Source organism: Eschrichtius robustus, chromosome 10 (genome assembly GCF_028021215.1).
Source record: "Eschrichtius robustus isolate mEscRob2 chromosome 10, mEscRob2.pri, whole genome shotgun sequence".
NCBI lineage: Eukaryota > Metazoa > Chordata > Mammalia > Artiodactyla > Eschrichtiidae > Eschrichtius > Eschrichtius robustus.
This window is the reverse complement of record NC_090833.1, coordinates 84,754,022-84,766,912: the sequence shown is the minus strand read 5'-3', so window position 1 is coordinate 84,766,912 and position 12,891 is coordinate 84,754,022. Positions and strand designations below refer to the sequence as shown.

The 12,891-nt window shown below is 41.4% G+C and overlaps 1 protein-coding gene across 2 annotated transcripts in view; it reads left to right on the top strand.

Annotated features, from left to right (window-relative positions):
- The window catches only part of GOLM1 (golgi membrane protein 1), a 57,415-nt gene extending 48,427 nt beyond the window's left edge, over positions 1 to 8,988 (top strand). Inside the window, exons 8-10 of one of the 2 annotated variants that reach the window (XM_068553405.1) lie at positions 143 to 412; positions 2,006 to 2,119; positions 7,565 to 8,988. In XM_068553405.1, the coding sequence (XP_068409506.1) occupies positions 143 to 412; positions 2,006 to 2,119; positions 7,565 to 7,575 (395 nt within the window). In that variant the 3' untranslated portion in view covers positions 7,576 to 8,988. Of the gene's footprint in view, positions 1 to 142; positions 413 to 2,005; positions 2,120 to 7,264; positions 7,536 to 7,564 lie in introns of those variants that run through there. The other variant, XM_068553404.1, reaches the window with a different exon arrangement.
- The last annotated feature ends 3,903 nt before the right edge of the window (positions 8,989 to 12,891 follow it).

Sequence of the window (12,891 nt, the reverse complement as noted above, 5' to 3'; positions counted from 1 at the left end):
TGAGGCCACAAAAGAAATGATCCACCTGCCCCGTCAGTCCACAGTCCTTGGGAAGGCTCTGGGAATTGAGTGGTACGAGGGTTTCTGGTTTTGTCTTAATTAATTGCTAGTGAGGTCACAGCTAACTATGTTCTGTGCACAGAGGGAACCAAGGAGATGCAGGTCGCCAGCAAGGAGGAGCTTCAGAGAGACGGCCTGGGGCTGCCGAAGGAGCCAGGGCGAGAGCAGAATGTGGAAGAAGACAGACGTGTGGGCGGAAAAGGCCATGTAGAACCCGGAGAAGTGGGCCACACCCCACAGGTGCCAGCTGCCCTGTTGGCAAGCCAGGAGAATCAGGAGATGGAGGGCCCTGAGCGGGACCAGCTCGTCATCCCCGACGGGCAAGAGGAGGAGCAGGAGGCCGACGAGGAAGGTGGGTGAGATTGTCTACCTGGCACCAGCCTCCTCAGTCTCCTTCCTGACGCAGGATGGGCAGCCATGAGGATTACCAAACAGCAGGTCACCGTTTGGTGGTTCGTTTTGTTTGTTTTGTACGCGCTATCCAGCAGGAGGCAGGACAGAAGAGCCGTCACTCCCAGCACTTGGAACTTTTAGAAATAATATTCACAGGGAGCCTAGGGGGCTTTCCAGGTGGAAGACCTTGGGATGGGAGCTGAGCGTCGAGTACACATAGGTCTCCTGCCAGGTGGACCCCGCGCCTCATCTTTGTTGCTCCACTTCCGCATGCGGTTTCACCAGCAGTGCCTGGCAAGCAGATGGAGGAAGGAGGGACGGAAGGATTGGCTAGATGGAGTTTCACGCACGTTTGAGCCTTGCAGAAAAGTGACGTGGGAATCCCACCTTTCTGGTTTGGTTGACTTTTCTCTTTTCTAAAGAAAAGTGTGGGAAACTGAGATTAGCAGAATATTCTGGGGTGTATTTTGGTCCCTGAAAGATGGGGAAAATTTCAATCCTAGCTAAGCCAGGAGTGCTTAGACAGAAGACACCTGTGTTCTGAGCCTGATCAAGTGACAGAAGTTGGGGAGTGTACTTATTTGCAGAAGTTACCCTGATTCCATTTAAATCTTAATTTTCACTCAAGCTTCTGACAACTGTGTTCTCACAAGTTTTCAGTTAAAGAATTGGGGGAAAAAAAGAAAAAGGGAAACTCTGGTGGCTGATCAGATTGGCATTCAAGTTTCAGACCGTTCAGTAGCTGGTCATCAAGTGCAACCGCTACCAGTAAGTAGGCCTGAGATACTGCTGGGGCTGTGTGTCACACCTTGTCCTGGGTCAGCTGTAATGGTCTGATTAGTAGGATAAAGCTACAGGAAACGCAGGCCTGGCCTTTGTTTCCACTTCAGGCAGTGAGTGCAGGGAAATAGAACTAGAGCTGCCTTTTCCAGGCACACTTTTTTAACAAAAGATTTTATTTACCTACCTATATACAGATATAAAATGTTTACATTAAACCCTGTGAGTCTGTTTCTTGAATGCATTCTGTCCCGATCTTCTTTTCTGGTTGCTGTTCTCTCCAGGGATGAATGCAGTGATGAATGGTCTAATTCTGTGAAAATTTTATCCTTTGGCTCACAGTAGCCACTCCATTTCCTTCTCTCGGAGCAATGAACCATTCTAAGGAGATGGCTGCCATTAACCAGCAACCCGTAGTTTCCGAAAACAGTGGTGCCTTCCTTTAACCTTGAGTTGATTGTCTCTTTAAAAAACTGGGATTTTGGTTTGGTGAGCTAGTTACCCCGTTTCCAGCCTGGAATATAGCCCTTTATTTAGGGCCATACTTTGTATAGATTCAGAATTGGAGTGGGGCATACATAAGTAGAGAACGCCTGCATGGTATTCACACTGGAAGCAAGCACGTGCGTCCCTGTCATTTCCTGAGAGGAAGCAAAAAGATCTGATTGTTAAACCAGGACTGGGATAACCCCAGTACCTGGGCTCTGGTGTTCCCACGGCATCGAGAGAGAAATGATGCAGCTTATGTTTTATGGCTCTGCTAATTTTATAGGGAGAAACCAGCAAAAACTGGGAGCAGATGATGACTACAACATGGATGAAAATGAGGCAGAATCTGAAACAGACAAGCAGGCAGCCCTTGCGGGGAATGACAGAAACGGAAATGGTAATTAACGGTGGTGGGTGGGGTCGCCTTTCATTTCTGCTTTGTGGTCCTTCACTTTTGCAGTGACTGTACACCGAAGCCCAACAATAATAGTGTAAATAATCCATCATTAGAAGACTTTGTTTTCTTCAGAAGCCTTTGAGTGTAGGGGCAGTGGAGGGAGGTGAAGGGTTGAAAAGGCCACGACGAAGACGTGTCAGAAAGTCTGCATATATGATGTGGGGCTCAAGCCCTCAGGAATCAGTGAGGATTTGTCTTCGGTGACATTTAGGGATTTCCCAACAAAATGGTAGTTCACTGCTTCGTTACTCCACGGCACCAGTTGAAAAGCCCCGATACACGCACAGAGCTTCCAGGCAGCTGTTTATAGTAGCACTTCGTGTTATTGTTATTTTGAATTTTTGAGGAGTCCAGGCCAGCAGAATGATCAGATTCTGGATCTGTCTGCCTCTTGTGACTGGATTCAGGTTGAACATTTTATAGGTGCAGTTGTGTTCCTCTGGTTCCCCACCAGGAGGCACGGAATGGCAGGTTGATCCTTGGTTAAGGTGGTGCCCACCAGGTCTCTCCCTTGCAAAGGTCCATATTCCGTGTGTAATACATTGTCTAGAGGGGGATGCTTTGAAATAGTGTGGCTTTGCCATCCATTGAAAACCGTTGTCTAAATGATAACTCCTCACATTTATTAACTGCCGTTCTTTAAGGACCCCCTCACCCCTGACGTGTACACATGTGAGCGCACACACACACACACACACACTCTCTCTCTCTCTCTGTGTCTTCCCCCCTTGTTTTAGTATCACTGTGGACTCAAGGTTTCCTTTTTTGAAATTCGTTTTTCCATCAGGCTCTTGGTGTTTCTTTCTGTTTTTAAGAGCTCTTTATATGCTGCTGGGGAGGTTGGCCTTTATCTGTAATTTAAGTTGCAAATACTGCCTGGCAGTGTGTCTTGGTTTTGCTTATGGTTTTTTGCCATGTGAAAGTTTCAAAAATTTTTGTCTTTTCTTTTATTGCCTCTAGATATTGAGTCATAGTTTTCTCATCTAGACTTGAAAGGAATTCGCCCATGTTTTTGTTCAGTATGCTTTCAAATTTTTTTGGTTCCATTATAAAATAAAACAGATTCACAAAACCACACATAACAAGTGAGTTTTTAGAAGGTAAACACGTTGTAACCGCCCCCTGCCTCGCCAGTCAAGAAACAGAACTTGGGGGGCCCTCCTGAGGCTCCTTCTCTGTTGCTCGTCCTGTCCCAGCACCTCCCCTCCCTGTACTAGAAATGCCTATCCTGACCTTTCCAGTCGGCATTTGCTTGAATTTCTTTATGGGTTTATCACTCAAGTGGGCGTCCCTGGACACCATAGTTTAGTCTTGCCTGTTTTCTTAAATTTGATATGTCTTTAAGTCTCTGAGTCTCCAGGTTCCCCCTCCATTCCTTTCTCTTTTTTTGTTTACAGTCTGTTTAAGAGCCATAGCTGTTTGACCTGGAATTTCCCACAATCTGGATAGTGTTGATTGTGTATTCATGGTTTGGTGTAGTGTATTCTTCTTTCCTCCCTATTTCCTGCAGATCACCAGCTGATATCTAGGTGGTATTTTAATTCAACTCCTCCTATTTCATTTGTTAATTGGAATATTTTATAAACAGATGTCAGTGGTATTGTTCATATAGCATAGGCAGGATAAATGCTTCTCCTAAGCGTTGGTAATTTACTGTGAAATTTACCAATTTTCACAGTAAGGAATTATTTCCTCTCATCTTCTGAAGGTGACCATTTAAAAAATATAAACTTGAGGATTTAATAAACCTTTTTGACAGGTTTCACTCAGTTGCATTTATTATCCTTTTTGAAGTTCACATTGTCCCATCTTCTTTGGCTAGTGGGGTCTTCCCCACTTTCATCTGAACCTTTCGGTTCTTTTGTCCCTGTCCTGCTCAGCCACTGCTTCACTCCGCTCAGTGCTTTTTCTCTGTGAGGGGCTCTACCTAGGAAGGACCCAGAAAGGAGCCAGTTTCAGAGGGAGCCTCCACCAGCTCCTTTGTCTTACCATGGACACTCTGTGGTCACTTGCTATGGTAGTAGCAGAAACACTGCCGCTTCCAGCTGCAGTTCTCCCACTGGCCCAGGTACTTTCTGGTGTAAACCTGTTGGCTGTTAGGGGTTCTGTTGTTCTCAGGTCCATCTGATGCTCCATTGCTTCCCTGTTTTCTTTCGATGCCCCGACCATATGGGTCGCTGTCCATGGTTTGTTTTTAACCGCTTGTATTTTGGGGGTCTGCGGGACTCCTTGTCATCTAGTTGTGTTCTAAATGTTCTCCGGTTTTTGAGTTTTTAAATTTAGTTGCTTTATGTAGGGACTCTGAGAGGTTCAAAAACTGCACCACTGTTTCTACCATCTTTCCAGAATCCTCCTCTGCTTTCATATTTTACATTTCGATCTCTTGATTCATTTGAATCATTTCAGATGTATTCAGGTGAATGGCACAAGGTGTGGGTCCAATTTTCGTTTTCCAAAGGTGTTTACAATTGGCCCAACACCATCTTAATTCACCGCCTCAGAGTTAGTGATCTGAGGTGCTACCATCATCAAACACTAAATTTTTATATGTACTTGGTCCTAATTTCTGGATTTTCTATTTTTGTTCCACTGGTTTGTCTCTTGATTTGCAGTGTACCACATTACTCTTAACAGCTTTTTAAAAAAACATATGTGGCAAGTTGAGTTCCTCTGGAAAATCCCAGCCAACATCTCTTTGTCATTTTTGATTCCTTCTTGAATTCATATTAGAAGTATATTAGTTCTTCTCAGTCTATTCGTGTCTCTTACCCTCTTTTTCATATTTCGCATTTCTGCCTTTCTGATCTGTGTTGAGAATTATTTCCTCAGAAATATCTTCCAGTTCAAAAATTTTTCCTGCAGCTATGCCTTATCTGTTCTTTAACTTTTCATTTCTAAACTTTATACTTGGCCATTCTTTATGGGCCCTTATTCCTTGCTCATGTTTTCGAACACCTTTTATTTCTCTAACTATATCAGGGTTGTTTCATATTTTCCAATTGCAATATCTGAAAACTTTGTGGGTGTTTCTATTTTGTTTCTGCAGGCTCTCCTTGACCCCTTGTTTCCTTGTTGTGTTTTGTGCTTCTTAACTGTGAGCTACTGCTTTCCTTGGAACTCTACCTGTGGGAAGTCTTTGAGGACTGAGTCACAGTTGTATTGGATTAGAGACAGTCGCTTGCCTCTGCCAGTCTCAAGGAGGGTACTACAAACTCACAACCCCTTCAGTAAAGTAGATTGTCATCTTCAGGGTTTTTTTTTTTTTGGACCACATGGAAAAAATGTGAGTTCAAAGTATATACCTGTACAGTCATCTCATGCAGTTAAGAATCCCCCACTCCACACACTAGGCTTTCTTGCTGTCCCCCTTTCATTGCAAGTTTATTTCCTATTACCTTTAAGCCAAGGATGTGAACCTTTGGGGTTTCAGCTTTATATAGGCATCCCCTTCTTGACTCCCCACCTTGAGGGGAGCCCTTGTCTTTAGGGCCTGTCCTCCTGCACCTTTTGAAGCTGTGAAGGGAGAAGCCCAGAGTCTTCAGGCTTCAGCAGAAGTCCTCAGGGCAAAAGCTGGCATTGATGCTTATTACCTTCAGGAGTTGACACTTCCACTTCAGTTTTGGCCTCACAGATTCCTCCTTTTAGTGTCATTCATAGGCAATGCATTTTAATGTTTTATTTAATTAAAATTTTTTTTCACTTTTCATCTTGAAATAATTTAGACTTAAAAAAAAAAAAAAACAAAAACTAGTAAGAATTTCCATATATCCTCCATCCAGGTCCCCCAAATGTTAACATCTTATGTAACTACAGTACAGTTATCAAAATGAAGAAATTAATACTGATATAATGCTATTATCTATAGACATTATTCAAATTTCTTGAATTGTCCAACTAATATCCCTTTTCTGGTCCAAGATCTAATCCAGGATCATACACTGCATTTAGCATTGTACTTAGTGTCTTTTAACTTAAGTGTTCTTAGTGACAGAACCTTCTGTCTTTATCATTTGTATCATTGATAATTTTTGAAGTGTTCTGGCCAGTTGTTTGGTAGAAAGTTGTTTGATTCAACAATGCATCCTTAAAAAATGTCTTTCATATTTTATCCAGCATGTCACTCACTACAGTTGGTTGTTTGGGGTTTCTGAAATTGGAAGTCTCAAGTTGATTTTTAAATTATTTTCATAGACTCTTTAGGTAATTTTTTCTTTAATGCAAAAGATGAACACATTAGGAGTCAGAATTTTAAACAGATACAAGTTAGATGTGTGACTTTGCAGTGAAGCCTTGGGATCGTTCATCCCTTATACCCAGGTGTCCTTATAAGGATTTGACCTTGTACCTGCTAAGACTTTAAACAAATTGAGGAGTGAGGCAAAGGAAAGAAGCTAAATGTTCTGTAAGCTCTTTTAAGAAAGAATTTTAAGTTGAAATCATTTTAAAATTATGTCATCAAGATAGTTTAAGACCCTGCTTGCTCCAGGGAGAATTAGAGGAAAGAGGCATTAGCTCCAACTTTATTAGAGAACTTAAGGCAGCCGTTTATTTAATAAAATTGTCAACCATTTAATGTGCAGTAGTTGTAAATGAGGATCTTGCTTTTAGGTTTTATTTGTGATGTGTCTGTCTTTTTATGTCCTTTGTGTATCAAAGGATAGAGTAAGGAGGCTGGAAGCCATGTCTAGACATCAGCTCTGTAATGAGAGCTTTGGCGTCACGAAAGCTGACCTAAGTTGCGAATGGCTTTTAGGAGGCAGTGTGCTTGCTGCCCGAGGTGCGGGAACAGAGATTCAGGCAACCCACAAGGTTCACGATCATGTCAGAAGTTCCATGAGAGTACGTTTTATATTGTCCATTTGACAGGACGTTATTTCACTCTTTCACACAATTACGGAGTTTTTAGATGGTTTAGCTATCTTCTCCTTGATTAGCAGTGCACTTCCATGTTGTAATGTTACTGTAGGAGATACAGTCCTCCTTATGACACAGCTTCTAGACATTTATGTCCAATGGGACCTGCCTGGGCTGGGTTTCTCAAAATGTTTAATACTAGAACATTATGTTGTTGTTTTCCTTTTTTAGTTCTTAACGGTGAAAATCAGAAAGGAGGCAAAATAAATTTACTATAACAGCGAGAAAAGAGGAATTATACACTCTGAATCAAACTGGAATCACATACTTTGTGTCAGAATCGAACAGAGATCACTACAAAATATTCATGAGGGATTGAATACTGTGAAATGTACTAAGTAAAATATCTAAAGATGATTATTGTGGAGTTTTAGTTTGTATTCACTATGTAGGAAAATGAGATTGTCTTTGAGACACTTTTGAAGTGTCTGTATTGAGATGTCAAAATTGTCGAAATTTGTTGGCTAATAGGTATTTCATGAGAAGATCAACACCAGAAATAGAACACAGGTTCTCCTTCAAGTACGGCAGCAGTAGGATTCTACTGTGGAAGTAACTTCTGACGTGAAGGAGACCCACCGCACTTACAGAGCTCCTTGTCCTCAGTTCCCTCTGGAGTCATTCTCTTCTCCACATGCTGTGCTGAGTGACGGGTACCAGCCCCTGGTATTTCTCCTCGGTGGGCACTGAATGATTTTTGGTTTATCCTCCTGTACCCACCTCTGGTTCTGACAATCAGTGGCCTAGAGCACTGAGTGTTAACACAAACGTCACTAGCAACGGTGTTAAACAAGTCTAAACACAAAGGTGTTTTGTGCGATAATTTTTTAAAAGATTACTTGTATAATAACCCTTGTCATTAATGTACAAAATGCTTTTAAGTGACTTGTAATTTGAATACTTGTGATCTATACTTGCCTTGCTTAATATGTGTGGGCAAAGCAAAATCTTGTGTAATAGTCCTTAGACTTTTGTGGGTTAGACTTCTGACACAGCAGGGGCCAAAGCAGAGCTGACCCTGGCTGCCTGCGGCAGAACAGTGAGGGCAGCACAGTACTGTGGGGAGAACTGCCTACTTCGCTTCTAGAAGAAAAGAAGAGAAAGCTGATGTTGAAGGATATATACATCATTACAAATTTGGAAAGATTAGAAAGTCAAGGGAAATGCAATAGTTGTTCGTGTCAGTTTACACATTTAGCATGTGGTAAAGGACTATCACAAAACTGATTTAAAAATCAAGTTAATCTGAAAACGACTAATCATAATTTACATTAATAGTGACGTCAGGTTTGACTTGAGTTGGTTCTTAACATTTTAAGGTAAATAGGTTCTTGCCGGGCTTGTGAATGACTGGCAAAGTCACACTAATGACCTTTAGTGAGGCTCTCTAAAGGGTAGGTGGGTGGTGATGCTTTATTAAAATACATTTTGAGTCATGGGATTTGAGATGCAGGGGCCTCAGGTCATTGGACATAACTAACTAACTCCCTTGTTTACAAAGAAGAAACTGGGGCCCGGAGGAGTTCTGAAGCTTCTCCAGGCCAGCAGCCCGTGAGCTGGAGTGCCTGCGTCACGGCCAGCTGTGGACTCCGGGTGCCACTGGCAGTCACTGAGGGCAGGACCTGGTTTGCATTCAGGTTAAGATCTCCAACTTGAATGCTGTCTGATATTCTCCTACCTAATCACTAAGATTAAACTTTCTACCCAGAAGAGGCAACTGAAGAAGGGTATGAAAGTAGCTTTATAAGATACTTATCTAAGTCCTTGTCCAACCTCCCTCTGTGTCTTAGTCTTAGGGTTGATATTCTCTCTTGCTTAGCCTTTATTCATCTCATGTTTAATCAGTGTGCCTAGAGTTGCTGAGAAATAAAATACTGTTAGTTCAACTTTTAAAACTGCTTTCAGTTTTCCCTTCATCCCCTGCTGGATCCCTAAGGAATCAGCTTGTAAACTGTGGATTAAGCATGGTGGTTTGCCTTATTAATTCAACCTTTTGTGGAATGAGATGTCATTGTAAATTTAAAAAATCATGATTTCATCTCCTGTACAGAGGCACCAAAAGGCCATCTGTTCAGGAGGTGTGTACTTTAGCTATTTCTTCAAGCAGTCATGCTTTATTACTGTTGACTTCCCTTGGGATCACAGACACCTCTTCCAAGGAATCATCTAGAGGTGTCACGGTTATTTAAAAAACAAACAAACAAAACCTGTGTAATAAGCATCAAATAGATATCAGACCCCCAACCTTGGTCTTTTGGGTTCATCCAAAATTAAACCAGCAAGGTAGTCCAATTTTTAATAGGTATGAACTCTTTATTTGATTCACACCCTCCTCTACACTGTCAGATGGTGTGTAGACAGGAGTGATGATTCATTTGATCTTTTTTCCTGCAGGTAGGACTGCAGATGAAAATTCCCTAAGCGATTTTGGACTAGATTTCATGAATTATCTAATCACCACACATAGTATACCTTTGTGTGATAGAATTTGAGAAATAAACCATTATCTGTTAAGTCAGTATGCTGTCATTAAATAACTAGATTGATAACTAGCCTGATAGTTTTAATTGGTAATAGGTGGCTATCTATTCATAGTAGAACTTGGAATGGTGTAAGAGAATTGTGATTTCAGGGTGCTTTAAGGTCCAGGGGGAATTGGTCTATTCCCACTATGTATTTTAGCCTAAAAGATTATTATAAATAATAAATGATAGTTTATAGGACACTCAACCAACTTCTAACAAACACTCGTCTTTGAAATAAGTTTGAAAACAAATATATACATTTTAAAGTTTCCATTAACTGTGGGTTATATTAACATTTTTTCACATAGTTAGCTTAGACTGAAAATGTTCATTAGTGTTAGAAAGTTGGGGAAATGGCTTATCTCGTGTATTTAAATGTTTGTATGTTTGTTTGTGTACTATTTCAGCTCAGAGGGCAACACTTTCTTAAAAAGTGTACTAACTAAGCCACTGTTCCGTAACAGCTGGTTTGTAAAGGATTACGCAGAAGTAGTTATCTTGCCATGCACTTAAAAAAAAAAACCAAAAAACAAAGAAACAAAAATACTAAACTAAAATGCTTCTATCCTTGTTGGTGCGCCTGTGAAATACATCTCTGGGAAAGTTAGTTACATGACTTGAAATATTCTCATCTGTAAACTATATATAAACTTAAGGTGACATTTTTATAAACCAGGACCCTAACCAAGACAAATGCCTACTTCTTATCCTTACTCCTTAGAATAAAATTAAATGTTCTAGGGACTTCCCTGCTGGTCCAGTGGTTAAGACTTCGCCTTCCAATTTAGGGGGTGCGGGTTCAATCCCTGGTCGGGGAGCTAAGATCCCACATGCCTCGCAGCCAAAAAACCAATACATCATAAAACAGAAGCAATATTGTAACAAATTCAATAAAGACTTTAAAAATGGTCCACATCAAAAAAAAAAAAAAATCTTAAAAAAAAAAATGTTCTAAAGTAGAATAAAAATCCTGAGTCAAGTGACATAGGCTTACACTTCATACCCCTACAGAGATTCTAATACTGTGGGAGTGCTTGGTAAATATTTGACTATTTAAAGTCCAAGTAAATGATTGTGACTGATCAGTGTTTTACCTTTTAGAACCTTTATAAACAGATTTAAATGAACAAATGCCTTTTTAGAATGAATGTTAATAAACACATGGGAATTAGGATAAAAACTCAAGGCTTATTAAGAGGTAAGCCGGAGTCTTTGTGGAAGAGCTCCTGATGTTAGAGCTTGCTTTTTACTAATTTGTCTCTCTTAAAGCTGTAGTGAAATGCAATGGAACCTCCAGTATAATGTGACATGTCTGCCTTTATCCAGAAATCAAACCTTCACCTGAATATTTTAACTCAGTCCAAAAAAGCTGCTACATTATCAACATTTAACATCTGAGCATCATTTAAAAGAGTAGTTCTGTGACCTTAACCAGCAGTCTACAACTGCCAGTTTTTTCCCTGTGAAGGATATCTTGGTATAATAACATCCTTGCTCTCGTTTTTTGAGATGGGTTCATTCAGAAGTTATTTGGGAAGTCAACAGATAACACATCTGTGGTCGAAACAAAGCACCACACTTTCCTTTAAACTTGGCTTAATGTCTGAATTCTGAACAGAAGGTTGCAGGTATTTTATCTTTATCTTTGCAGTAGTTTAGAAATTCAGAGTTTTACATAACTTTATGTGATCCTGGAAAAGCTGATACATTCTCTTTTTAAATGGAAGGAATAGAAGGCAATGTTAGCAGAGGACTACAGAAAAAAGTCATAGTGTAAGTAAGTGAATGCAACTTCTTCACTTCACTGGAAGCAAACTGTTTAGGGGTAAAGCTGCCAGACTTCAACTTGCCACCTCCAAGTTCCTACTTCCAAATTCCTCTGCGCTCTTAGTGTCCTGTGTTCTCACCATCAAGTGTCTCTGCTATTAAAGGGAGCCCCGGAGGCCTTGTTTTACCTTCTCTATTCAGTTTTCCAACAAATTGCCTCCAGGATGTCTTTTACATTTTTAAAAGATCCACATCCCATTAATTGAGTGAGCAGGTTCTGGAACAATGAAGGCCTTTTTCTCAAGTTTATACCACAGCTGGGAAGACAGAAACAATTAACTATTTAAATTACAACTGAAAATGCTAAGCACTTTTAAAGGGTTTGGCCTAAACCAGGAGATGGAGACACCGTCTCTGAAGATGTCACATTTCAGCTGAAAGGATAAACGGAAGCTATCTAAGAGAAGAGGCTTGCTGGTCAGAGGAAAAGCAACAGAGCTGCAGCTTGAGAAGCCAAGGGGAGAGGGCAGAAATGGAGTGGCCAAATTGGGCATTGGTGGGTGACCAAGACTATATCATTAACCAGAGAATAGTGGATCTTTCACGATCATACCAGCTCCTCCGAGAACAGGGCGGGGCAAGGATGACTGTGGGGAAATCAGTTCTTCGCAATGACTCTGTCTCCATTACTTCATCCCACGCACTCACACCTCAGCTTACTCTCCAGATTCTGCCCCACCTCTTCAAGAAAGGTCTCCCTGCTGTCGCCAGCAACCTCTGTCAAATCCAGTGGGCCCATTTTGGTCCTTATCTTAGGCCTTTCAGTTGTCTGTGGCCCTGCATTATTTTCTGGCTAAATCTCCTTTGCAGGCTTTTGCATAGCTGGAGCGGAACTCCCTTAAACTTTGCTAAACAGGGTGCCCTTTGACCAATAACTGAGGTAATGTTTTAGAAAAGTCAAGAGTCTTATGAAAATAGTGACATAAAAACTTTGCCGGAAGGTGGCATGGCATGATTTTAAGGTGCTCACTCACGTTTCATCTACCCGCTCCCCCCACCCCCGTTCCCTGGCCCACTCTTAGAACTTGGCTGTCCCAACTCTATTCCTTGGGACCAATCTCAGGCCCTTCTACATGCTCCCTGAGCAACTGCAACCCCCAGTCCAGGCTTTAGTTTACATCTTTGCAGCCACTTAGTCCTCAGTTCATGTCTACCCAAGAATGCACCTTTCAGCTCCACACCAGACTACTTGCTGTCTTCACTAGGATGTCTTTCAACGACACCTCAACAGGGACTTCCCTGGTGGTCCAGTGGTTAGGACTCCACGCTTCCACTGCTGGGGGGCCTGGGTTTAACCCCTGGTTGGGGAACTAAAATATCACAAGCCACGCGGCCAAAAAAAGAAAAAAAAAGACATCTCAACATCTAAAACAATCTTTATCCTCAAACCTCGTCTCCTATTTTGCCTATATAAGCAAATGGCACCACTCCATCTAGTTATCAAAG